We start from the raw sequence: 13652 nt of genomic DNA on the forward strand, positions 1-13652 counted from the left end.
TCCTCACTGTAAATTGATGAGATTTTAAATATCGTTTCCTCAGCTCTTTTTGTTTTCACCCTTCAAGCTTTGAATTGATTGATTTGGCATTTTTAAGATAAGAAAGATAAGAAAGTATAATTTAAATTGCATTTACAGAGAGTATAGTTAGATTTGTAAAGATTTGTAAAGTGTTCAGCTGTTATATCAGTTTTGCCAAGTTTGAAAATTATTTTAATACATTTTTAAATGTTTAAACATTTTACAGGAGGGCATTTTTTTCCAAATAATTTTACCAATATATTTTTCTAGTATATCTATTTATTTTTAAAGATGTGTTATTTATATTATTTTATTTTAGACATGACACAATACCAAAAAAACATTAATATTTTAACAACACATTACTTATTGTTTCCTATTTGCTTCAAACGTTATGCTTATTTACAACTGACAACATAGATTCACCTGTAATATTTATATTTCTGGTCAACCATATATAAATCAGTCAATTTTATATTAAACACATATCAGAAATAAACATAAAAAAATATTAAGTTAATTATGTAAGTTTCATCATTGTGAAATCAAGACTATTCAAGAAAGTAAAATATTATTTTGTTAGTATTATATATGGGGTTTTTTTGTTTTTTTTTAATTCTGAAAAATACATTTAATGATGTGGCTCAGACACGGAGATTGCCGCCTGGTTTTATCACGGGACTGCATGATTTCTCGCGATAATGAACGTTATCTGTGACGGTGACGTCCTGCATTGTATATACACGTGACCTTTTTTGTCCAATCAGCTCTCATTAAGGACTCTGCGAAGCGCGAACGGCAGCTCCTGTAGTTCTCCGGGCAGGTGTCTGTTTGTAGTCCCCTATGGCTGCGTCCAGGAAAAGACCACGGCAGGGTAACGTCTCCGGCGGCGCCCAGACGTCCGGTAGCAGCGTGGCGGACCTGTTAACGGGCAGCCAGCCCGGTAGAACCGAAGAGGATGGTCGGTTCGTGGAGGGCTCCATACTTCGCCTCACCATGAAAAACTTCCTGTAAGTTACTGCTCCGTAGCTGTCAGTCAGCACAGACCAACGGCTGCAAACCGAAACCAACCAGACCACAATAACATCTGGACGGCTGAGCTAGCTCTACCGGCTCTGTATCCGGATACTTTGACCTGTATTTACAAATTGTTTAACCCTCTGAACCCCAACGAGCCGTTTTGTTGTTGCTCTTTTTACGTTTTCCTCTCTCTGTCCTTGTATTTCACTGCAATATATAAAATCCATGTACTACCTATAAGTCATGCAGCTCTATGGAATCAACACAATCATGGCTAGAAGTGGGAACAATGCGATACATCACAAAGAGACATCAACAAGAGAGAGGGACACACTGAGGAAAGTGTTAACCCGGAGCACTTTTAGAGCCTTTTTGCTGCTGTTAATGCAATATATAAAATCAAAATCCTGCAGCTCTATGGAATCAGCACAATCATGACTAGACGCGGGAACAACTTAAACATGTCTTTGTGCAGAATAACACAGTATTAATAACAAATCATGAAGAGAAAATGCAAGTTGAATTTCTCTCTTTTCCAAGTGTCATGAATATTGGGGGGGAAATCAGGTCTCCACATATTGTACATATTGAAATATTGTCATGTTTCCAGCCTCTCCTGTCCTCTCCTCTCTGCTCTGTGTAAACAGCCTCTCCTGTCCTCTCCTCTCTGCTCTGTGTAAACAGCCTCTCCTGTCCTCTCCTCTCTGCTCCAGTTTCTCAACAGCCTCTCCTGTCCTCTCCTCTCCTCTCTGTGTGAACAGCCTCTCCTGTCCTGTCCTCTCCTCTCTGCTCTGTGTAAACAGCCTCTCCTGTCCTCTCCTCTCTGCTCTTTGTAAACAGTTTATTAGTGAATATTTGTCATGTGACCGTTGGTCTCAGCAGAATCAATCATGTCTTCACAGTGTCTCTGAGGAGCAGAATTTAATGTTTTTAACAGGATCTGGTCAGTGCAAAAATGCTTTATTTTAAATGACACATGTAGAATAACGAGATTCTGACAGCAATATCAACATTTTAAGCTTCGTTTTGGTCACTTTTTCTTGCCGGAACTGTCAGAAAGTTCAAACCCAGACGATAATGCCTGTTTTTATAGTTTTTTTTCTACAATAAACGGTTTATTTTTTTGCCAATCTTTCAAAGAAAACATACGGTTCAGAGGGTTAATCTTCGATTTGGGTGCTTTAGCTTAGAGGAGTATTTGTGTTTGTATTTAAACCTTATGATCTGTTCAAGGACCATCGAAAAGTGTAAATTTTGATAACAATGCTTTAAAAGGATTAACATCACAAAGTCAAGACCCCTTTGTCCAAATGAATAGGTAGACTATACTGTGTATTAAAATAAAGTTGGGAGGTGAGGATCGGCTACAGACAAAACCAATTGACTTGGTCCTGAAGTTTGATGAATTGTCTCTGTTGTCAGTGCTTAGTCTCTGCCTTCCAGTTAGAACTGGCAGCGCATAAGCGTGACTGTAACAGGACAGATTTAATTGGACCTCTCATTATTAGTGTGGTCCTCATGAGCCTTTGGAATGTTGTAATAATAATCCACGAGATCCTGATGCATCTTGTCTCCTGATTAGTTCAGTCAGTATGTTACAGTAATGGAGAAGGCTCAGGTTTCACCTCTGCTATTAAACTGTTTATTAATATCCCCCCTTTACCCCAACAGGACCTATGACTACTCTGTGATGTATCCTGGACCTAATCTGAACATGATTGTTGGAGCCAATGGAACTGGCAAGTCCAGCATCGTGTGTGCCATCTGTCTGGGTCTGGCTGGCAAGACTGCGATCCTGGGCAGAGGAGACAAGGTGAACAGCAGAGTTACACACCCAGTGACAGATGTTCTCTGACCCTGATCAGGCCTGGAGTTAACTCCAAAAGAACACTGATTTAATGAGTCTTATAATTTTCTCTAACACTGGCATACAATGGTTTGTCTTAGACCCCTGAGCCAGTCTCAGTCAGTCACTCATATTCTTTGGCTTCTCTCAAGTGGCTCCCTGTTGCTTTGACAAAAAAAAAGGGAAAATATGTAAATAAGTAAATTTTGTTTCCATTTTAATTCTCATTTGACATTGTTGTAGGCCTACATTCTGACACCTTCTCCAATTGTAAAAATATGTAGCCTGTAGACAGGAAAAATATTTCAGTAAATTTAAGGCAACTTAAATCTCAGCCTACGCCTGCCTGGTCTTATGATCAAAATAAAGAAAAGTCTCATATAGACAGATTTGCTTTCTGGCTTAGTGGTATGCTTGATCTGCAGAGAGAAACTGACAAATTGTAATTTGCATAATTTCATTATAAGGCTTAAAGATGCTGCTTCAGATGGATTTTTCTTTTCCTTTTTCTTTTCTGTCTCTTTTAATGGAAGAGGTTGCTGACCCCTGATCTAGACTAATCTGTATTTTTTCTGTAGGTTGGACTTTATGTCAAACGCGGCTGCCACAAAGGATCTATTGAGATTGAACTGTAAGTTAAGTAAAAGAGTTTAGAAATCATGACGTGTATTTATCTTGAAAACATAACATCATTTTAGAAATACAGACAAAATATACTACTGTTTCGCCAGCATCTATTTATTGATTTAGGAATAATTCTATAATACATTTTCCCCAGATTCCTGATTGTAAACGCAACTTTTTGTTGTTATTCCAGGTTCAAGACTGGTGGGAATTTGGTGGTTAACAGAGAGATTCATGTTGAGAACAACCAGTCTCTGTGGATGCTGAACGGGAGACACTGCAACCAGAAAGCTGTGGAGGAAGAAGTCAAGGCTCTGCACATCCAAGTCAGCAACCTGTGCCAGTTTCTCCCTCAGGTCTGTGGCTTTCATTAGTGCTGTCACATTGTAGGATATTTTCACAGTGCAGGCATGATTTGTGTTTTTTACTATATATTTTGTCTGTAGTGGTTTGTAATCTAAATATTTCTCAGTGATGGTGTGTGTTTTCTTTGAAAGATCACCAAAAATACACAACTTTCCAACAGTCTTTGAGCAGATAATGAGCTATGAAAATGTCCAAAAAAGTGACCAAAAACAAGAAGATTAAATGACAATACTTCAATATGTACAATAAGTGGAGACAGTTTTTTTTGCCGTTTTTGACACTGTCAATCTAACTGTGTTATTCTGCACAAAGACATGTTTGAGTTGTTCCCACTTCTAGCCATGATTGTTCTGATTCCATAGAGCTGCAGGATTTATAGATTTATAGAGATTTTATATATTGCAATGAGAAAAAAGGCTCTTAAAGTGCTGAGGGTTAACAAGGGTTAACACTTTTCTCTCCTATTGATGTTGTTGGTTTGTTTCTGCAGGAAAAAGTGGGAGAGTTTGCCAAGATGTCTAAAGTTGAGTTGCTGGAGGCAACAGAGAAGTCTGTAGGACCACCGGAGATGTACGAGTACCACTGTGACCTCAAAAACTTCCGCAACAAAGAACGAGAATATGAGGTAAACACTATTTTCAAGGAAGAATGCATTTTAAAGACATTAGAGTGAAATTCCCGCTTCCTTTGTTTGTCTCTCACCACTTAAGATTTTAAAGCTCTTGTAGTTTTTTTTCCAGTGTTGTTGATGTTGTGTTTCTCTTTAGAACGTTGTGAAGGAGAAGGCCAGTTTCTTGGAGAAGGCCAAACAGAGGAACGAGAGGAACAAACTGGACGTAAACCGTTACTACGAGAAGAAGAGGCATCTGGACGTAATCGAGCTGCTGGGAAAGAAGAAGCCGTGGGTGGTGAGTGGTTTAACAGAGAGGTGTACAAATAAACACTGTGCAGTCAGAGTAAAACTGGAATCTTCTGACTGCATTCTCTCTGATCCTCTCCCTCTGACACCAGGAGTACGAGACCACTCGCAAAGAGCTCGAGGGCGCAAAGAAGGATCGAGACGAGGCCAAGAAGCAGCTGTGTGCCCTGAAGCAGGCCCAGGCGCCCATGCTGAGGAAGATCCAGCTGATTGAAAACCAGCTGAAGCCCACTGAGGCACAAATAAAGGCCAAGGTGAAAATACATACAAACATAAAAACATAGAGCAGTTCATAAATTCATTCACTTTGTGCTTTCTTCACTACGAGCAGCAGCAACATGCTTTATGGCCATAAAATGCAGTTTAAGGCAAAAACCTCATAGTTTTTCTCATACATTATTTTCACTTATTGCATATGAACATTCGTGCATCCTGGGGTCCCTAAACAGTCTGTGAGCTGCATAAATGGGGTCTGACTGGAAAGCTGAGACTCTTGTGGATTCAATGAGCCCAATGTTCTTCATGTGTGAAGATGTTAGAGAGTGAAACTTGAGCTCAGTGTATAAAATGAGCTGCTGTGACCTCTAGGATAATCACAGCCTCATGAAACTTTACAACCACAAACTAGAGACCTAGAGCATTCAGAGGATGGATGGTTGAGACACTATGTTCACAATAAGGGGCTTTCTCAGCAGGCAACACAACACAAGTGCTGCCATACAATCGCACAAAAATACAGAAATCTCCAAAATGTCAAACGTTTTTGAAACCAAATCACAACATGGATTTCTGGGTATCATCCTAAAATTTGCTGCAACTTCTGGGACATAGTTGAGCTGGAAATGGACTTCAGAAAGACAAACATGTATGTTCCGAACCCTTATACACCTTAATAGGTTTAAATAATCGATTAATCATTTTCAGATTTATGAACAGAACATCTTGACTCTCAGTGCCGAGCTGCATCTCAGGTTAATCTTCAGGTTCCAGCGTTCAGATGATGTCACCACTTCTATGTGACATTTATTGTTGACCTGCTATCTCCCCCTAAAAAGCCACTCCAGACAACTCCCAACTCTCTATAAAAAGGTAGCAGAATGATGAGGGGATAAAAGGATTTTTCCATACTTTTTGTAGATTAATTTCAGCCTGCTTGGTACATGATCTTTGTAGCTGAGATGTCGAGCCATTAGCTTTCTCTAATAGTTCTGTGGCTTTATTGAAAGCTTCTTTGTGCATCCACAAGGATTTCACATGAATCATAATATACATATTAAATGAATCAGAGCATTCTGACGCCCACAGAATGGAATAATAACATTTTAAGACATCCTTGAGCCTTGGACCTATGAGAATCAGCCAGCTAGTCACATTATAGTGTTGGTTTATTTCTTAAATACAGCTGCACTAAATGTGAAACAAGATCAATTAAAATTAATTTATAAAGCTTTTGAAATTAGGTTATCAATATAGTGAAATGATTAAATGTTTGTGATATTATGATAACTGTTGTTTTTCAGACTGCTGCCATCAAAGAAGCTTCTGTAAAGTGCAAACAGAAACAAGATCAGTTGGACCGAAAACACAAAGAGGTGAGACAGAGAAAGAAGAAAACGATTTATCTATTTTGTGTTCTTTTGCTCCAGAGTAAAGCCGACTTTATTTGCAGCTGTCTGTTCATTATAATAACTCATTGTGTTCTAATCTACAGATTGAAGACATCAAACAGACACTGAGGCTGAAGCAGATGGAAGAGGAGGACCACCAGAAGCGAATCAGCAACACCAGACGAACCATCGACGATTTGAAGGCGGAGCTCGCCAAAGTTGGAGACCAACCGGACATGACGCCGCGGATCAATGCCGTCAACGCCGAGCTGAGGCAGATCCGCGAGCAGAGAGCCAAGATCGAAGGAGAGAAGGCCGACCTCCGCAGGGAGAAGGACAACCTGATCGCTGAGTACAGAGGTGAGAGAGGAGAGCCAGACCGATTCTGATACTGATTATAGAGGGAAAGTCATGGATAACCAATATCGTGGCTGATATAGTCTTCATTTTTAGCTGGAATGAAAGTAGACTGTTGTTCCTATTTTTAAGCACTCTGCAAATGTACCCTGAGCTACTTTCTTCAATATTTAACTTTATTATATTATATCTAAAAGAAAAAGGAGTCAGTGGGAATCTGCGCATGTCTGGCTTTCGTCTCGCTGTTTATTAAATATTTCCTCAATATTTTCCTCAATATTAAATGGGAATAGTTCAATAAATATAAACAATACTAAAACAAATTTGCACATATTTTTTGCAGCTTTCCTTTGAGAAATGTTAAGGTTTTTGCAAATAAAGAAGTGGAATTTAAAAAAAGGCTGATATATCTGCATATCTGGGCGGCCTGATTATACAATGTGTTAAAGAATAAATAGGCATAAAATATATAGTTAAATAAACATCATTACTGTTCACTTTCACTCAATTGCGGACTATTATTAAGTAAATGAAGATCATCATCACAATCATTTCTCAATCACGCCAAGCAATATTTTCTGCATTATATATTGTGTAAAAAAAAGTTTTCATAACGGCACATATCAGACAGCAGATACACAGATTCTGATCAGACAATACTATCAACTAATATATCTGTTGGTCTCTAATGTATTTATTATACATAAGATGTTTGCATGTTTTTTAGTTTTCACAATACAAAATCAGCATAAATAATATTTTACTTTTACAAACATTTAAACCCCCACGTACCCCCTCCGTTTTTTTAAAACTCTTCCTTGCATTAAGATTAAATTAATACCAATGAACTGCATGTGGCAAATAAATCATACAATTCAATGGCACCTCGAACACATTAAAGATGTATAGAGATGGGAAAAAATCCTCTTTAATCCTCCTGAGCTGCCTGAGTGTTCCTCCTCCGTCTGTGCCATGCTTCTGATCCAGTTAACAGCTGTATTTGTGTGTTTTACTCGCCAGCGTTGGAGAGAAAGCTCAACGACATGAACAACATGATGAACGCTAAAGAGGAGAAGCTGCGTGGCCGCCACAGGGACACTCACACCGCCCTGCAGTGGCTCCGGCAGAACAAACAACTCTTCCAAGGAAACGTCCACGAGCCCATGATGCTGGTGGTGAGTCACCTCTTTAGTCTCTCAGTTTGGGCCATTCTGTCTGTATTTACCACTTAAATAATGTTCACCATGCCCTGTTGGTGTCATGCTTTTCAGCACAGCCTCACCTGTATGACCTACTGGATCAACATTTTGAACCCAAAAGAAACAACACAATGATGTAAAATCGGATTAAACAAATTATGTCTTTTACTGCTCAATGAAGAATTTTTATTTAATTTTAAACCCATTCAGCCCTCAGTCCGCCAAGAAAAACTCCCTCTATAACCTCAGGATTGTTTCAAAACAACCTCCCAAAACCTGAAAAACTGCATGAAAATGTCCTAAATAATTCATATCTCAGCCTCTGTAGCCGATAGAGACATGAAGTAAAAATCATTTGAATGCTTAAACCCCTGGCTTTAACTGTAGAGCAATTTCCTTTGTCCTTAACATCATTAACATTTTTTAAAACATAAATAAACAACAACAACAATAATGTCAAATGTATGACACTGTGTGTCAGTAGAGCAATAACTATATGACAGTTTGTTCACAGCGTACAGTTAGTGTCTGTCTTCACCCTGCTCTAACTACAGACTGTAGGCTCTTTACAGTCTCAGTCATCATCTGATTTGATCTCACTCATTGTTAATAATACTGAAGTGTTGCACTATGTTGCTCCCAAAACATTGCAATTGATTTTTTGGCATACTTGAAGGCTTTTGGGTTCATCCCCTAAAATTAAAAACCCAGGGTCCATTGGAAAGTGTTTTGAGATCATCTTTTCTGCTGCTATCTTTACCTTTTGGCCCCTCTATATTATACTCCCTCCGAGTGAGTTTCCATGATTTGACAGACCACATGCTAATTCTTCCCTCATTCCTCAGATCAATGTGAGAGATCATCGATTCGCTAAGTTTGTTGAGACCCACATCTCGTTCCACGACCTGCGGGCCTTCGTCTTCCAGAGAAAAGACGACATGGAGAAGTTCATGATTGAGGTCAGAGAGCTGCACGCTATGATTGTTGTGATGATTCCTGGTGGAGGATGATCAGATTTCCTGACAAATCCTAACTCTGTGTGCGACTTCCAGTTTTTTGCTCTCTCCAAACAACAAGAATTTTGCTTTAATCTGTCCCGACCCTCAGGTCCGTGACAGGATGAACTTGAAAGTGAACTCCATTTCTGCTCCGGACGAGTCGTGTTCTCGGCGGGCGCCATCCCGAAATATTGAGTCCCTGAGGTGAGAGAATAAGTGCAATAACTTCTAACATCAACATGAGCATGTGAAGTTGTTTGTGACCATTTAGTTTTCACTTGGATTTTCTTATTTATTTAAAGACGTTTCGGGTTCTTCACCTACCTGCGAGAGATGTTCGACGCCCCTGATGAGGTGATGAGTTACCTCTGTCACCAGTACAAGGTGCACGACGTCCCCGTGGGCAGCGATCAAACTAAAGCCATGATCAAAACGGTATGTTCATAATATTCCCATAGTATTTAAGTTCTCACAACGCAACAGCTGAGTGTTACAGAGGTGAATGTCTTTTAACCCTCTGAACCCCAACGAGCAGCTTCAGGGCGTTTTTGCTCTTTTTCCTCTCTGTGTCCTTGTATTTCACTGCATTATATAAAATCTCTATAAATCTATAAGTCAGTATGGAATCAGCACAATCATGGCTAGAAATGGGAACAACTCAAACATGTCTTTATGCAGAGTAACACAGTTATAATGACAGAAATCAGAAAAAAAGAAATACCCAAGTTCAATTTCTATGATAAATAACTTTTAATTTTTTTTTAATAAAATGGAGTTTTCCAACTGCCCACAAGTGTCAAAATATTGGAAAAAATAACTGTGTCCCCACATGCTATGCATATTAAAAGTATGGTCATGTTTCTAGCCTCTCCTGTCCTCTCCTCTCTGCTCTGTGTAAACAGATTTTCAGTTAATATTTGTCATGTGACCGTTCAGGTCTCAGCAGAATCAATCATGTCTTCACAGTGTCTCTGAGGAGCAGAATTTAATGTTTTTAACAGGATCTGGTTAGTGCAAACGCTTTATTTTAAATGACACATGTAGAATAAAGAGATTCTGACACAAATATCATCATTTTAAGCTTAGTTTTGGTCACTTTTTCTTACGGAAACTTAAGTAAACCTATGATCCATTCGAGGACTGTTGGAAAGTTCAAATTCTGACGATAAAGGCTGTTGTTACAGTTTCTTTCTAGGATAAATGGTTTATTTTTTGGCAATCTCTTAAAGAAAACATGTGTTCCGTGGCTGTGGGGTTCAGAGCGTTAGATTTTGAATTAGTTATGATTTTCTTTTACTGTTTGATGTACTGTATTTGTACTGTATTTTGTGTTGGATAATTTAAATCTCACAGTAATACATCATTCTTGTGATATTTCTCAGCTGGATTATTGAAGTTTTGAGAACACGCTCAAAGCTGTCTTTGTATTTTGTGTTATGATTTTATAAAAAAATGTTCCATCTTTGTCTATAACTTTCTTCCTCCCAGGTGATCGAGGAGCCCTACCTCAGGGTTTTCTACACCACAGAGGAGAGGTACACATTGAAGAGGTCCCATTACTCTAATAAGATCAGCACCAGTAACTCAGCAGTGCACGACTCTCAGTACCTCACCATCACTGTGGACGCTGAGGAGAGACGGCAGCTGGAGCAACAGATGAAGGTGAGGGAGACAAACACGTCACACATCTGGTGCTCCTGTAAATGCAGCTTGACACATCTCAGTGTGTTATAACTTCTAATGCAACCGTTCAAACCCCCTGTGGCCAGGCCTGTGAGTCCAAGATGAAAGACATTGAAGAGCGGACGAAGGCCCTGCAGGCGGAGGGCGCAGCACTGGACCGCCGCGACAATGAGCTGCTGGGAGAGAAGAAGCAGCTCTCTGAAGTGAAGGGCAAGAAGAGACAACTGGAGCAGAAAATCAGCACCAAGCAGGACAGGCAAGTCTGTCTCCTCCCTCTGAACTCCAGAGAGAAACTGTACAAACAGGCTTTTTCTTTCTCACAGTCCTTGAATGAAAGTTTCTGTTTGTAAATCATTTTTATCTTTCCTTAAATGTCAGTAACCCTCTGAACCCCCCCAAGTCCCTGGCAGGGTTGAAAAGCATCTTTAAGAGCAGAATTACACAATTTGTCATCGCCAAAACTGTAAATACAGAATTTAGATTTTCAACTTTCTGGCAGTCTTTTAGTTAAAGTGAACAAATCGAAGATTAACCCTCTGAACCCCATGTTTTCTTTGAAAGATCAGCAAAAATGCACCATTTATCGTAGAAAGAAACTGTAAAAACAGGCATTATCATCGAAAGAAATTACACTTTCCGACAGACCTTTCTAAAAACAGAGTTTCTGTTATAAAGAGTGACAAAAGCGAAGCTTAAAATGTTGATATTTCTGTCATAATCACTTTATGTGTCATATGTGAGACAGAGACAATATGTGGAGAAAACTGTTCCCCCCCCCCCAATATTTATGACACTTGTGGGCACTTGGAAAAGTGTTTATATATACATTCCATTTTATTCTAATTTTTAAAAAAAAATAATAATTTATCAGACAAATTCAACTTGCATTTTGTCTTTTTTTTTTAATGTTTTCTGTGTTATTCTGCACAAAGACATGTTTGAGTTGTTCACACTTCTAGCCATGATTGCGCTGATTCCATAGAGCTGCAGGACTTATAGATTTATAGAGATTTTATATATTGTAGTGAAATACAAGGACACAGAGAGTAAAATGTAAAAAGCCCTGAATCGGCTTGTCGTGCTTCAGAGGGTTAAATAGCCGTCAGGCACTGAATGTTTCCCTCTCCATAATGTAGCATGTGGCTTATATGACTTGAATAGTAGATTATCTTTATAGAGATGATGATTAATGCAATGATATTTGGGCAGTAGAGCCTTCAGCCGCTCTGCTCCCCAGCTCTGGAACACTCTCCCTCCTGACCTTTTATTTTATATTTTGTTGTACAGCGTCCTTGGGTGTTTTGAAAGGCACTTATAAATATAATGCATTATTATTATTATTATTATTATTATTATTACTACTTGAATAACTGCCTGCTCTCACATGTTCAGCCTGAGGCAGATGGAGCAGAATGTTATTGACCTGAAGAAGATTGAAGAGGAGACGAAAGAGAAAATTGCTGCCGTCAATGCCCAGAAGGTTACCATAGTGACGGCGTTCATGGCTCAGATGAAGGTACGGAGTGAACTTTGACCTGAGGACCTGAACATGACTGCTTTATATGTGATAGGATGACATTTAGATCCTCAATTTTCCCTCTCCTCTCCACGGTGTAGCTGAGAGCCAAGCTGACCATGGAGAAGGTGTACCTGGCGCTGGAGACGGTGGGGCTGATGGCTGAGAAGACCAAGCTGGAGAACGACTGTAGAGAAGGCGCTTCTGAACTCAAGACCACTGATGTAACAGCTTCACACACACATTTATATACACCTGCCCTGCCGAGGTGTCCGAGATATTAACTCCTGTATTCTTACAGTCTGTATCTCTGCTGTCTTTCAGCAAAAATGCAGCCGTCTGGAGCAGAGGAAGGTGCAGCTGACAGAACAATGCAAAGCCCTGCTGAAGAGAGCCAAGACCACCTGCAGGATGCAAGCTGACGAGTCTTTACCTGAAGACCTGCGTAATGTTAGTGTTTAATCTATCGCCTCAACACTTCCAACGCAATATTATCCTCATCATGTGGGCCAGACGCTGCTGTGGAGGCCTTTTTGAACACAAATGATTATGAATATGAGTTAAAATATTCCTGGTTCTTGTTTTGTGTAACTGCAGGCTTTCGGCCAGCTACCTGACACGCTGGACGAGATCGATGCCAGACTGAACGAGGAGCGCTCAAGAGCTGAGTGCTTCACCGGCCTCAGTGAGAATGTAAGAGAATCAGCTGAGGGTTTTAAACTGGGCCATACGAGCTGCTGTATTGTTATTTATTTATTTATTTATTTATACATTCCTGGCATTTTTTTTATTGTTCACATTCAGACTTTTTGGCCAGAGAGTCTGAGTCTGGATTAGAGTCTCAAAGGGTCAGAAAACTGAGCACTGCATTCAGCAGAGCACTCTTCCATCACATATACACATACATATATCATTTAAATAATGGACGTAGTCACCGTGACGTCACCCATTGGTTTGTGGACTGCCCATTGGAAGCCTCAAGTTCATCGTTACACTCGTTGCCATCTTGCGTCGCCATCATGTTTCCGATACGCGGAGCAGACCATAATTGGACTGTGGCGGAGCGCGAGGGATCTGACGACACTGACTACACGCATCTCTACACCGGCAACCCGACTGAGAGAAGCCGCTGCTAATTCATGTTAGCATTAACTGGAGCATTAACTGGGATGTTAGTTTTGGCTAGCAAAAAAACAAAAACAAAATGTATCTTTCTTACCTCAGAAAACTGAGCAGCGACTCCTTGGAGTGTCTGTTAGTCCAACCAAACGCTGAACAAGACATTTTACTGAACAAAACGTTCAAATAAACTGTCATTAAGTGAAAATATAGTGTGAAAGGGTCAACGTTATGAGACCAAACCGCTAAACGTCCTCTTTGCTATCTATATAACGTTATATATAACTTTGACACGTTGCCGTGGATACGCTTTGCTTCTCTCGTGGTGACGGCTCGCCTTGTCAGTGACCTGTCAATCAAAGCTAGAAACGCCCCAA

At 39.8% G+C, this 13652-nt stretch overlaps 1 protein-coding gene across 1 annotated transcript in view; it reads left to right on the forward strand.

Annotated features, from left to right (window-relative positions):
• The first annotated feature begins 787 nt into the window (after positions 1-787).
• Positions 788-13652, forward strand: part of smc5 (structural maintenance of chromosomes 5) — a 19772-nt gene continuing 6907 nt past the window's right edge. The window contains exons 1-19 of the mRNA XM_059333266.1: positions 788-1031; positions 2713-2854; positions 3466-3518; positions 3705-3867; positions 4368-4502; positions 4645-4785; positions 4889-5050; positions 6317-6388; positions 6508-6763; positions 7781-7935; positions 8805-8918; positions 9067-9161; positions 9260-9392; positions 10446-10619; positions 10727-10896; positions 12033-12156; positions 12258-12380; positions 12481-12606; positions 12754-12849. Coding sequence (XP_059189249.1) covers positions 865-1031; positions 2713-2854; positions 3466-3518; positions 3705-3867; positions 4368-4502; positions 4645-4785; positions 4889-5050; positions 6317-6388; positions 6508-6763; positions 7781-7935; positions 8805-8918; positions 9067-9161; positions 9260-9392; positions 10446-10619; positions 10727-10896; positions 12033-12156; positions 12258-12380; positions 12481-12606; positions 12754-12849 — 2601 coding nt within the window. The 5' untranslated portion in view covers positions 788-864. The remainder of the gene's footprint in view (positions 1032-2712; positions 2855-3465; positions 3519-3704; positions 3868-4367; positions 4503-4644; positions 4786-4888; positions 5051-6316; positions 6389-6507; positions 6764-7780; positions 7936-8804; positions 8919-9066; positions 9162-9259; positions 9393-10445; positions 10620-10726; positions 10897-12032; positions 12157-12257; positions 12381-12480; positions 12607-12753; positions 12850-13652) is intronic.

The sequence above is a fragment of the Centropristis striata genome, chromosome 5 (genome assembly GCF_030273125.1).
Source record: "Centropristis striata isolate RG_2023a ecotype Rhode Island chromosome 5, C.striata_1.0, whole genome shotgun sequence".
Lineage (NCBI taxonomy): Eukaryota > Metazoa > Chordata > Actinopteri > Perciformes > Serranidae > Centropristis > Centropristis striata.